The following is a 13,611-nucleotide window of genomic DNA, read 5'->3' as shown; positions in this document are numbered from 1 at the left end:
TATAAATTGTTCTTCATTCTTTAAAATAGACAAGCAAATTTTGGATAAATTGTTAGGATGTCGTCCAGAACACCTGAGTCAATAAAATAGTTACACAGTTGGTGGTACAAGAGGCCAGGTCTAAAGTCCTTTACGGTTTCACATTCAACAATATAGTGTTCTAGTGAATGCATTAAAGGTTTATCACAGAGTTTACAATCTTGAGTATTCTGGTAGTGGCTCAGCCTCACTAACCTGCCAGATGTGTCTATAGCCAAGGCGAATTACCACAATGACATCACATTGCCTGGTCCGGTTACTGTGCTGACCATACAAATACCTATTATTACAAAACTTGTCATAACTTTTAATACTGCAGCTTTCAGGTCTCTGGGCATTTCTTAGTTCTTCTGAATCTGAATTAATTTCTTTAATTTGTATGTTTCTAATAATTGCATTAGATAGTCCAAAGTCATAATCAACGTGTTCTGTGTTAATATTCTGTATTTAATTGTTAAAATAGTGGGTAATGAGGTGGACTAAACTCTGGATCTTATTAATATCTTTTTTGTTATAATCTTTCATTCATTCTCTTCAGTTATGTCACTCTTCTACTCTTCCATAGAATGTAAATTACACTTTTGTAATCATACTTTAGGAAGGTTTGTAATTCCTGAGATTAATTCTGTGTACCGAGAATGATGTCAAAGTTAATCTGTTCTATAGGAAAACTTAACAACAAAATCTAAATGGGGCTTAGATATGCAAGCTAAAACTGAAGATTAACAATCTTATTCTACCACACTAGTATCCTGTTTGCCTTGTTTCGAACATTTGTGTATAGGGGGGGGGGAGGAAGGGGAGGGGCCTAAGATGCCTACTAATCATGACTTGGATCCATTTCGCATGAAGATTTCAAAATTTCCACATTGTGCAGTTGAGATGTGATAACCGAGTTATCATTACTCAGGTTCATAATCCTACAGTTTTAAGATTTAATTGCATATGCCAATCTCTGGTTCATTTTTAAAGCGTATGTAAATTTTTTTTTTCTCTCTTTGAATCTTAAATTGTTTCCCGTCTTATTTTTGTAACTTCATATGTGCAAACGTGCATTGAAAATATTCATCCTTGTGCACATAAACGTTAGTTATATTGAAAAAAGATAATTTGCCTAAGATTATTTGCGGCTTAACTGATTTTATAAACGCACATGTTGTGGTGGATGAATCTGCATTGTGCCGGTTCAGAGGCCAGTAGCCAGCTTGGCATGAAGGTGTACCCCCTGTCAGAGCTGGGGTGTGTGCGTGTGGTCAGGTGATGGGGGTCACACGGGTCTCGGCTCTGGATGCGGCCAACACTGGTTCTCCTGATCTAGATACGCCACCGCACCTTGGATTTATTTAATTTATTCCCCGAGGGGGCGAGGTTATCGGATATCGGCACCCATCCTGCGAGTGGACACACCTCCATCGCAGCATGTACAACACCCTCCAACAGGAGGAAAACCCGCTGGGTTGTTCATCCTGTCACTTGTACCCCACAGACTTAGCAGGGACATTGGAGGAGATCCTTGGCCTCTTTGATAACATAGGTTACTCATGGCTGATGCTCCTACCACTTCGTCTACCCAGTGACGTTCGGGTCACGGTTGTTGTCCTCGTCTTATCCTGTCACTTGTACCCACAGACTTAGCAGGGACATTGGAGGAGGTCCTTGGCCTCTTTGATAACATAGGTTACTCATGGCTGATGCTCCTACGACTTCGTCTACCCAGTGACGTTCGGGTCACGGCTGTTGTCCTCGTCTTAGTGTTATCTCTTGCGTCCAAGACTTGCCTGCCCCAATTCCCACCCTGCCTTCGCAACTTGAAGCACGGATGCACCTGCTCCTATACGATAAGCTTGCTTGCTCCGCCGGTACTACTATCTCTATATTCCAGCCTTGCTCTCCTTACTCCGTTATTACAACCTCCTACGTCAACCACCCGAGGCTAACAGTGTACTCTTACGTAAATAGTGTCAAGGTATTTTTGTACAGAGGCGTATCAGCAGCGTCGGCTGCCAGCAAACTCGGTCCGCGGCCCAAACACCGCATGACATGTGCCAGAGTCTGGTAACCCACAGCCTTGCTTAGCGTCCCCCTCCACCCTCAACCCACCCTCTACCACCCTCAACCCACTCTCAACCCACCCTGTACCACCCTCAACCCACTCTCAACCCACCCTGTACCACTCAACCAACCCACCACCCCATTCTCAACCCACCACATCTCACCTTCCACTAGGCCCGACGCTTAAACTGGATTTTTTTTTCCCTCCAAAACGCAGAGTTGGCCCAAGTGGAATAAAGTCGGAGTTGGAGGCAGTTTTAAAGAAAAGGGAGCCTTGTTGCTTATGTATATGTATATTGTTGAACTGTTAACAAACGTGTAACAGATTGACCTGTATGAACTCGAACTTAACCCCATTAAACATCATGTTATTTAATATAGCCTATTGAAAGGCACGATTAACATTAGGTTAGAGATTTGCTGTGTCCTCTAAATTAAAATGTCTACTCTCATGAAAATAGTAGTGTCATGTGTAAAGGATGATACAGTACTATAATTTGTATCTTCGTCTACGAGGATTGTTGGTACATGAGGATGAGAAAGTACCGGAGCAAGCACGGTACCTTGGAGGACTGAGATTTTCACAGTGGATGATCCGGATTTTACTTTGTTCACTATTACACTTTGGGTTCTGTTCGTTAGGTTAGAGTCATCTCCCTACTTTGACAGTAATGCCTTTTGAACGTATTTTGTGCGCAATAACACTATACCTTGAGGTGATCTCGGGGCTCGGCGACCCCTCGGCCCGGCCGTCAACCAGGCCTCCTCGTTGCTGGATTGGTCAACCAGGCTGTTGGACACGGTTGCTCGCAGCCTGACGTATGAGTCACAGCCTGGTTGTGACCATGGTCACATTTGTCAACAGCTTTTGCAAAGTCTGTGTATTACATGAGCATTTTGCTTGTCTTCCATGGCATCTAAGGCCATGACCCAGTGGTCTTCCAATTGTGAAAAGCAGCAGCAGCAGCAGCTCCCTGTTCTCACCCCATTTTCTGACAAATATTTGTTTTGGAGATAGGAATTCCCTCATTACTGCATGCTCGGAAATTTCCGAGAAATGCAGAGGAAAAGTAAAGGACACCCAGGTATGTGTAGAGACAGATGGAATACAAAACAATAATGAAGTGTTAGTGAATACAAGTGAAGAAAGTGCGAGCACAGATCCCTCCATTCCTGGTGTAAAGGCTTTCATTGTTTTCCTTTATGTATGTTTAGGTAATTATAAACAGTCTTGGTGTTTCCCTAATGTTGGTAGACAACAAGACAATTAGACGAATTAATACATACTAATATATAATATTTCCTGGAAGTCCTTGATGCTGGTTGTGGGTGAATATGACTGGAGGAAGGCTGAGTGAGGTTACACATGACTGAGGTACCATATCCGCCTCTCTTAGTTTACAGTCATTTATTATGCACCCCATACCCATCCCGTGGGCGGTGGAGCAAAGGCTTACGGGGGCTTATGAGTGCAGTAACTGAACCCCACAGTTCATTTAGCTAAGCAAGTGGCCTTATTGTGAAAAGTTAGACAATTTTCTTTCCTCTCTCTTTCTGTCTCGGTCTCTTTCTGACACACTCACACACTCATTCTCACACTCTCACTCATTCTCACACTCTCACTCATTCTCACACTCTCACTCATTCTCACACTCTCACTCATTCTCACACACACACTCATTCATTCTCACATTCACTCACTCACAGACTCACACCCTATAGCAGTAGTCTTTTTATATCAGGTGTTTCACGAAGTGGCCGAACACATTCTCTATACAAGGCTATATACATCTGCGGTGAGTCAGTCAGTTACTGGTAGTGCTCCACACCCGTACGATTTTATCGTCCCCCCCCCCACACCCACACCACTAGGGCGTGTGACTCCTTGGTACACTATTTTGTCATCGTTGGTGGTGTGGCTGCTTTACGGGCTATTCATGCCCGTGCCACCTCTTGGGTGGCTTAATCTTTATCAATCTGTGGCTGCTGTTGTTTTTAGATTCAGCTACTCGGAACAAAACGTTCCAAGTAGCACGGGCTATGGTGAGCCCGTAACTTACCTGGCACAGGAGCGGGGCAAGCATCGGGCACATCTGGGCCGGCTGGTCAATAACCGTGCCACCGTACCTGTCGTCTTGCCAACACGTCGAGGCGTGTTCAGTAGTAGTAGGCTTGTGGCCGTGAGCTATACTTCATGTCCTTGATGCCCCGCATCTCACCTCCACGGCAGAGGTGAGGCCACTGGGGAACAGTGTGCCCGCAGCCCCGCACGCTGCCAACCATCACCACCACCACCACCCACCCACCCACCAACCAACCACCTACCTACCACCTACCTACCAACCAACCAACCACCACTGAACAAGGGGTCTCCCTCGACGTGCTGCAGCTTCCCACACACTGATGCAATTCAGGAAATAAATTACTCCTTCCCCTCCCCTATTCTTTTGTTGCTAGTATAGTCGTCATTCATTACAACTTGCTGCAAAGGGACATGTTTGTTTTCATCATTCGTTTGTGTGTGTGTTCATGCATGTATGTGTGTTTGTATCCTGTAGGAAAATGAAACGAAAATTTCGAACGTTTTTCGTGTTTCACAACATTATCAATGAAACACCGTATCACGTGTTATTTTTATTAACAGGTGATGAACAGTGTGACAGTGTTAGACCACGAAGGAAGGATTGAGACAGGAAGTTCCTTAAGTACTTTTGTATTTAATAATACATCTTCAGAAGGATCAATAATACATCTTCATCCTTCTGAAGATGTATTATTAAATATGAAAGTACTTGAGGAACTTCCTGTCTCAATCCTTCCTTCGTGGTCTAACACTGTCACACTGTTCATCACTTGTCAATTTTCGTGATTTACATACACACACAATTATATATATAATATGCACGCGGAAAATCCAGAGAAATGGGAAAGAGAGAGAAACGTTTCGGCCGATCTGGGCAAACCAGTCAGTCAGGTGTTGACAAAGGCCCAGATCGGCCGAAACGTTCCTCTCTCTCTCCCATTTCTCTGTTGATTTTCCTCATAATACTCATACGTTTGACTAAATACGTATGAGTATTAACTTTTCCTACTACCCAGTTTGTTTATTATATTTACGTGTGGGTGGGTGGGTATATATATATATATATATATATATATATATATATATATAAAATATATATATATATATAAAATATATATATATATATATATATATATATATATATATATATATATATATATATATATATATTAGTATATTTTGGTAGCAGTCTTTCCTGTAGACATATATTATTAAATATGACCGAAAAAGTAAGATTAATAATTCTAACACGAATTTTCTCAATCTTTCGTACATTACGCTTCACTGTTGGAGGTAAATCAAAAATTAATTCTCCAAAATTCATTTTTATTTCTAGTAATAAAAAATAAAAGAGAAATACTAGAAATAAATAAAAATGAATTTTGGAGAATTAATTTTTGATTTACCTCCAACAGTGAAGCGTAATGTACGAAAGATTGAGAAAATTCGTGTTAGAATTATTAATCTTACTTTTTCGGTCATATTTAATAATATATATATATATATATATATATATATATATATATATATATATATATATATATATATATATATATATATATATATATATATATATATATATATATATAACTGGGGGAGCATATGTCCCCCCATATATATAACTAGCATATGTCCTGGGGACCATTCAGGCTTGTTCGCATATATATATATATATATATATATATACATATATATATATATATATATATATATATATATATATATATATATATATATATATATATATATATGTCGTACCTAGTAGCCAGAACTCACTTCTGAGCCTACTATGCAAGGCCCGATTTGCCTAATAAGCCAAGTTTTCATGAATTAATTGCTTTTCGACTACCTAACTTACCTAACCTAACCTAACCTAACTTTTTCGGCTACCTAACCTAACCTAACCTATAAAGATAGGTTAGGTTAGGTTAGGTAGGGTTGGTTAGGTTCAGTCATATATCTACGTTAATTTTAACTCCAATAAAAAAAAATTTACCTTTTATATAATGAAATGGGTTGCTTTATCATTTCATAAGGAAAAAATTAGAGAAAATATATTAATTCATGAAAACTTGGCTTATTAGGCAAATCGGGCCTTGCATTGTAGGCTGAAAAGTGAGTTCTGGCTACTAGGTACGACATATATATATATATATATATATATTTATTCTTTGGTTGAGGTGGAGGATGATTAAATATATCAATGAATAAATGGATCAGGGGGTATTAGTAGGATCATTGTATGCTGTGCCTGGGCCATTGGACGTTGGGGCCGAATATATATATTAAATACACAATTTTATTTATTATCTATGTACATACGTACGTGAGAACAAACTTTACGATATGAAGTCCGAGGTTATTTGATCATGAACTGGAGAATGTGGCATCTGCGCAAGTCCACCTGTAAATACACGTGAGCGCGCGTCAGGGTGTTCAGTCGAGAGTTGGATTGCGACGAGTGAAGTCGTGCAGCTGTCTTCTGGTCAAGAGAATCTCTCCACGCGGGATTGCTTGACTTGAGACTGGGTTCAGACTCTCTTGTTGGTGCTGAAAATTACCGTCTCGTACTTACCCCATCTTCTTAAAGGATTTTCACGTGTGCCTAGTAGAGGGTGGATGAAATATCCTCCCCCTCCGTTGTGAAGAGCGAGAAAGTGAAATCTGTGACCGTTCCTGAGTAGAACTTTATTTTGGGTAAATTTATGCCTTCAGAATGTGACCTGTGAAAATTAAAGGCTTAAATATTGAGACTTAAAACACTAAAGGATATATCTGAACTTTTCACATAACTGATTTTGTGATAAACCAATTTTTCCAAGTTTATCAAGTATAACAACAGTTGAAAAAGATGATCGAGAAACGCACTCGGAGGCTGGAGAGAAGACTCAGCCGAGTTGTGGTGTGTGGCCGTTTGCTTTGTGTTAATCTTTGTATTTATGTATGTATGTGTGTATGTGTGTGATTTTTGGTGTATTAAGTGAACAAATGTGTTGTCACCACTTTATGTATGAGCTCCTCTAGGATCAAACATGCTAGCATTATAATAATTTAATATTGCAGACTATGTAATCTTTAAACAATTTATGGTATTTTAAAATTGATAATTTTTTCCGCGGTTACATTAGGTGCCGCCTCGAGTATAGAGAGACTAGGCCTATAGAACATCTTTTTGCCTGCAAGTGAAGTTGCAATAAGTGTATGTGCTCTTGTACCATGGTGCGAGAACAGGGATCATATCATGAGAGGTGCTACAGGCTGGCTCTCAACTTGTGGAAGTTTCCGTGTGTGGTGGCGTTTGATCACGTATGTGTAGGCAGCATTGGGTAACGCCTGGGCGCGCTACTGTGTATCCTGGTTACTAAGATAACTCGTTTCCTGTTGCCGAGGTAAAGGAATTACCTCTCATATTGTAGTGATGAGATGGTTTTGGTATAATTTTACTGTCGTAATTTATATTAACGTTTAGCAGAACGTCGTGTACATATGATAAAAGTTGGAGTGAAGAGTGACAGATAGTCATTGTTTGTTCATCACTGATAATCTTATCTGAAGAGCCATCGTCACTATTTCTGTTTATATGGGGTATATCACATTTTTTTTTAACATGCTCTTACGTTTATATAATCTAAGATAAGAAATACACTTGCTTGAAATTTCGTATGATTTAGTATATGAATATGAATACGAATAACTGTTTAATAAATAAATCGTATGAATACGATCTCGTATGAATACGATCTCGTATGAATACGAGTAAAGTATTGGGCAGTCCCCGTGGTGTAGTGGTAAGACACTCGCCTGGCGTTCCGCGAGCGCTATGTCATGGGTTCGTATCCTGGCCGGGGAGGATTTACTGGGCGCAATTCCTTAACTGTAGCCTCTGTTTAACGCAACAGTAAAATGTGTACTTGGATGAAAAAACGATTCTTCGCGGCAGGGGATCGTATTCCAGGGACCATAGGATTAAGGACTTGCCCGAAACGCTACGCGTACTAGTGGCTGTACAAGAATGTAACAACTCTTGTATATATCTCAAAAAAAAAAAAATAAAGTAGAACGGAGTTTAAAGTCCGTGGTTTTTACAAACATCAGTAGGGGCTGGCGGCTAGGGAGGAAGGAGTTTGGAAAGGTCTGGGTTTTTTCACCTTACCAGCATGGCCCGTGTACGTGCAGCCCAGCACGTTTGAGTCCATGGCTGTGGCGTTATGTAGTAGGCTACGGGCTGGGCTACTGCATGGTGCTCCATACTGCTACAACCCTGCCCTACACCACACACCTGCCCCCTCTGCCAACACTTGCATCATTCCTTTGCAACTTGCACAATGTTATTTTTAGGTTTAGACGTCTTATTGATATTGTCATCATTTAGATTGTTCAAAAGCTCATAAGCCTTTACTTAAATTTTCTCAACGTGCTTTTCGTCAGTTTAGGCTATTTGACGTTTTCTTGCGTGGTACGTTAAGTGTTTCGTTTGTGTGATATGGCAGCCTTACATAAGGTCAGTAAACGGTTCGTACGGTCTGTTGCATTTTATTGTATATTGTCTTCATCTGGGAGGGCTGACGTACGGTTCTCTCACGGTCCCTGTAGACCTTGTCCTTCAGGTGGTCCCAGAGCTCTCCGTCTCTGGGATCGTGTCATTTGAAGGGTAGCCTGAGTCATCATCCCATCCTCCTGTTTAGATATTACTTTTTTGTAACTGTGCACCATAGTACAAATGTATTAAGTTGACGTACTAAACAATTAGATAGTAGAACTTGTACTATATTCACTTTATAGTCCGAAAAAATTAAGCAAAAAATAAAATATATTCCTAGGCCTAGTATAGCACACACATGTGTGCTCAGACTTCGGGCATATTAGGCCTCAGATAGCGTGTATTAGGCCTAAGAAGGTTAGGTTAGTTTAATTGGGAAACATAAGTAAAAAATTGTTTTTCAGTTTGTCAAAATTCATTAGTACCGATTTCTACTTTCTAATTGCGTTGTACATCTGTATATGTACTATGATCATCATCCTTCCTATAAATACTATCAAAACAGGAGGATAGGCTGAGGTGATGGATCAGCTAGGCTGTTAGGGTCTAAGGTTCACAGCCCAACGTGGGCGTAGCACTCGGTTAGATGAAGGATGGTTTGAATGAGGTTCTTAGTATATAATAGTTTTCACATCCTATGTGAAAATAGAAATAGAATCCTAATAGAAAAGATTTCACATCCTATGTTCGAACCGGAAGTCTCGTAATACTTCAACTACGTACACTAAATATAAACACATTAATTGCCAAGTGAACTAAAACACACAAGTTGGTCTCACATTGCACAAAACTATAATACATATAGAAACTAATATTAGTATTTAAACAGTTTATTACGCTTGCAAGAAAAATTACTTACTTTATATACGCTAGGATAAGCCCGATGTTTAGTAAAGTATCAACTCTCCTAGGTATTACACGTTTTGTTGTAAAGTATGTAAAATATTCTTAGCATGCATACTGGTATTCCATTGTCGGAGAGGAGCCCCTGTTTCATTATCGACATTTCTGTAGTTTAGGCCAAGGCTATCCGCTTGATCACTTAGCTGTAACGAGTATTGGATGGAACTGCTGAAGCATGTAGGTTTTATAGAAATAATATTTGTACTCGGACTATCAGTGTCAGATTAAACAACTGGCTGACCTCCACACAACCAGAACAAGCAGCACTTTAATTAGCTACCAGTACATTAAAAAACATGAGAGGGAGAATAATATGTGATTCAAAGGCTGTTCTTCAAGTAATTAAAAACTTCTGGAAGATCGACAGCAAGAACCTCATACTAGCAATTATAAATGACCTAATTGCTGTACAGAGTAAAGGGTTTCGAATCTCCTTTGTATGGATACCATCACACACACATATAATCCATCATAGTGACAGACATTGTAGCCAAATTAGCGTGTAACAAAGAGGAAGTTAAATTAGACCTAGGTATCCCCATCTCTGATGTCAAGACTATATTGTTCCAAACACTTAGGTCTGCTAGGAGAGAAATTACTGACTCCCAACGACCTGAAAGCACCAGTATAAAAGCTTTGATTTATTCAGAACTTAAACCTATATTATGGGCAGCACAAAACGTCCATTAGACTGTGCGACACAGTGGTTTCCAGGATCAGGTTGGGTTACCGTTACCTGTGGAAGGTGGCTAAAAGCGACAGATCTCCCACTTCTGAGCACTTCAGGTGCAAACTCTGTGAGCAGAAACTGGGGCATGATCTCGCACACATCACCGAATGCCCAGTTATCAGACCATTCAGACCCATTGGCATGAGGTACCTGGAGCTTTGCAATGACTTGATTCGCTCTCGTGTTCTCGAGGATATCCTCATAATGTACCCAGAGTTTGCCAGTGCAGCCTACTGATCACATGCCCCTGTGTGATGGGGGGGATATAGCATCATGTAGCTAGTTTTTTTTTGACACTGTACTCCTCTTCATATAATCTAGGGTAGCTGCACAAATGCGTATATACCTAAATGTGTTAATAAAACAAAACAAAACACAAGTAACGAGTAACTAATTGGCTGGCCATGTAAGGAATTCAATCGTGGCATCCGACCCACTAGAGTAAAAAAAGACCTGGAAATAGAGGACGGGTAGGTAAGGACGAGCTAACTCCCATGCGGGTTGTGGTGGAGGTAGGTCATTGAGGCGGTTTCCGGGCGGGCGGTGAAGGGTGTGGTGGGATGGCCGAGGTCGCGCGCCCTTCACGTCTAGAATCTCCACTAAGCCTATCCTAAACGTGTTGTAGGCAGCAAATGTTTGGAATAGATCTTTGCTGATACTGTGGCAGCTAGTTGTTCTCCAGTGGGATTTGTTGTGTTAGTATTGTTATTGTTTGTATTGAGATGTGTGCCATTATTTAAGTAGTTTTTATTGCTTATTATATAGCATACATACACTGGCATCTTTACATACACCAGCTTTCATAGTTCCATGGGACACTGCTGCCCCCTGCCTCACCACACCCACCAGCTGGGTGGGGTGTGGTGAGGAAAAAAAATATGAAAGACGAGCGTTGACAGACATAATTAAATTTAATAGTCATAAAAAATGCGTACCTAAATTAAAGGGAGAGGCGGGGTGTCCGTGTTCATGTGGGCTACGGTGTTTGTGTTAGTGGGCCTCGTGTACACGCTAATGCAGTACACGAGGTTAATGTTGTCTTGAAGCCCTTGTTAGCTCGAGCCCAAGTGCTCGCAGCAACACTTTTTTACAGCTGTAACTTGACACTTTAAAATATCGCATTCCTGTTTGAAATGTTTTTCCAGACGAGCGTGTAGCAAGCAGCTTGGAGGTATGGTAAGTGTTGGATAACGACAGGTATGCATTCGATTGTGCGTGATCCACTTCTGGATAGTTATTGGGTCCGTGTATAGAAACGGGCTCGTCATGACGTCAATATTTAGAACCTAATCATTGTTTTATCATCTTTTTCCCCGTGGCGTGATCCAACTTTGGATGAGCAGCTATGGATGAAGTTATCAGCATGCCAATGATTATCAGTGTCGGGGCACTTACTGCATGTCACTGCCAAGTGTTTGGTGATCGTCTTCATACTCCAACTATTTATATTCTTGTTGCTCTATGCTATTTTTAGTATATGCTATCTATGGTATGAAGGGTGGCTTGCGTTTCAGAGTCAGTAGTCATCTGAGGCTTGGGGTGACTGGTTGCAGGGGCCGGTCGAGCCGCCTCAAAAAGTTGGGTTGGTTAGCCTGAGGGAGTTGGTAGTTGTCAATTTGAATGGGGGTGGCAGCATGCAGGATCCAAGGTCAGTGTGGACGGAATTAAAATTATAGGCGACCTTATATTCAAGATGAGTGAGTGGGGGGGGGGGGGGGGTTAACAGCAACTTGTATTTTGAGGAACAGTTGTCGCATCTAGTGCCTATGGTTACCTAAGCTGGCTATATTGTCTTGGTCTTGGCGTTTCCTCATCTTGACATTTAACTTGCTTGTATATAATTCTTCTGTGTTATCGTAATTGTATTGCTTAAATCTAGTGGAAACTTTAGGGTTACTAATATATAGTATTAACAGCAATATTTATAGATTATCGTACTTGAGTTTCTTCTAGCTTTGTATGCTGCTGCTAGAAATTTTAATACTGTACTTTGAATACTGTAATTTATGAATTTTATATAATAATGGATTGTAGTAGTATTTCAGATTTAATATATAATGCCTATTTGTTTTTGTCTGCATGTGTGTACCAATGATATGCCTAGCTTATAATAGTTCTGTGGTCACTATTGTTCCCCAATTTCTGACTAGATTCCCTTGTTGACAAAAGTTGTGCTTTTATATATTTGTAATGTAATTAACACAAGGCGTTGTAGACACCACAGCTTGCTTCAAGGATTGTAGGAAGATGTTAAGCTCTCTTAAATTTGATCGGAAGCTTTTAAAAACCTTGTTACCTTGATATTTATATTAATAATAAACTTTTATTTCTTGGTCGATTTATTGCACGTTTGCTATTTATTAGCTCTGTTTTGCCGTCTCTTACTCGCGTCAAGAAATTAATGTTGCTCCAGTATTTCCTAGAGGTATGATATGCTATATCCCTTAACGTTTTTAAAGCTCCTAATAGTTTAGTTGTTTGAATGAAAAGGTTCTTTTTTGAATGAAAAGATTCGTTTTGAATTAAAACAGTGAAGGTTCTCTGACGGAATAGGACAACATTTCCAGTCTTGAGAATAAGTGAGGCAGTAGAAAGGGACAGCATTAACCTTTTTACGAAGCATCGTCGCAGCAGCATTAACCTTATAAAGCATCGTCACAGGCTTCGTTGACAAAGGTCTGTGAAACTGTCACAATCCCCAATCATCCTACGTCTGGTTGATAGTTTATATGATCTCATAGTATGCCTATTACCGATTATTAATACTCCTTTTTCCGCACTTATGTGAATTAATTCTGTGATGTAAGAAAGTGTGTCGGCTGCTACTGTCTGAAGTTTGGAAGTTGTTCCTGGACCTTAACCCTTCTCTGCTGTATATTTCATTTGTCATTTTTCCGTTATTGTTATTAAAGTTGTAGGATTATTGCGTCCCCGCTCATTTTTGCAGTCTCATGCACGTTCTTTCCTGTTAGTATCTGCCTAATAAATGCTTTAGCCTTCAAATATTCTCATTATTGCCTTCTCATTTTCCCGTTTGCTTTTACGGCGTTTATGTATTGCAATAACCTCGTTTCTTGCAAGGTTGGCGTTCTGTTCTTAATGGTGCAAGTGGTATGGCGCCCTAGTACCATCACTGTTCTTTCATAACTTCCAAATGCCATATAACCGCACTGGCTTACCGCGCGCTCCTGATAATGTCCCCGTCAACCTTTCATCTCCCACCATTGGTTAGGTTTAATTTTGTCCTCATATCTTTAGCAGTGG

At 40.3% G+C, this 13,611-nt stretch overlaps 1 protein-coding gene across 32 annotated transcripts in view; it reads left to right on the top strand.

The window, feature by feature from the left end:
- l(1)G0196 (inositol hexakisphosphate and diphosphoinositol-pentakisphosphate kinase) overlaps positions 1–13,611 on the top strand; it is a 224,990-nt gene that overhangs the window by 86,407 nt on the left and 124,972 nt on the right. For 8 of the 32 annotated variants that reach the window (XM_069335166.1, XM_069335162.1, XM_069335158.1 and 5 more), the window contains exon 1: positions 6,593–7,076. The exons of the other annotated variants lie outside the window; for them this stretch is intronic. In XM_069335166.1, coding sequence (XP_069191267.1) covers positions 7,026–7,076 — 51 coding nt within the window. In that variant the 5' untranslated portion in view covers positions 6,593–7,025. Of the gene's footprint in view, positions 1–6,592; positions 7,077–13,611 lie in introns of those variants that run through there. 32 annotated transcript variants of the gene reach the window in all.

The sequence above is a fragment of the Procambarus clarkii genome, chromosome 32, assembly GCF_040958095.1.
Source record: "Procambarus clarkii isolate CNS0578487 chromosome 32, FALCON_Pclarkii_2.0, whole genome shotgun sequence".
NCBI lineage: Eukaryota > Metazoa > Arthropoda > Malacostraca > Decapoda > Cambaridae > Procambarus > Procambarus clarkii.
This window is presented reverse-complemented; position numbering and strand designations above follow the sequence as displayed.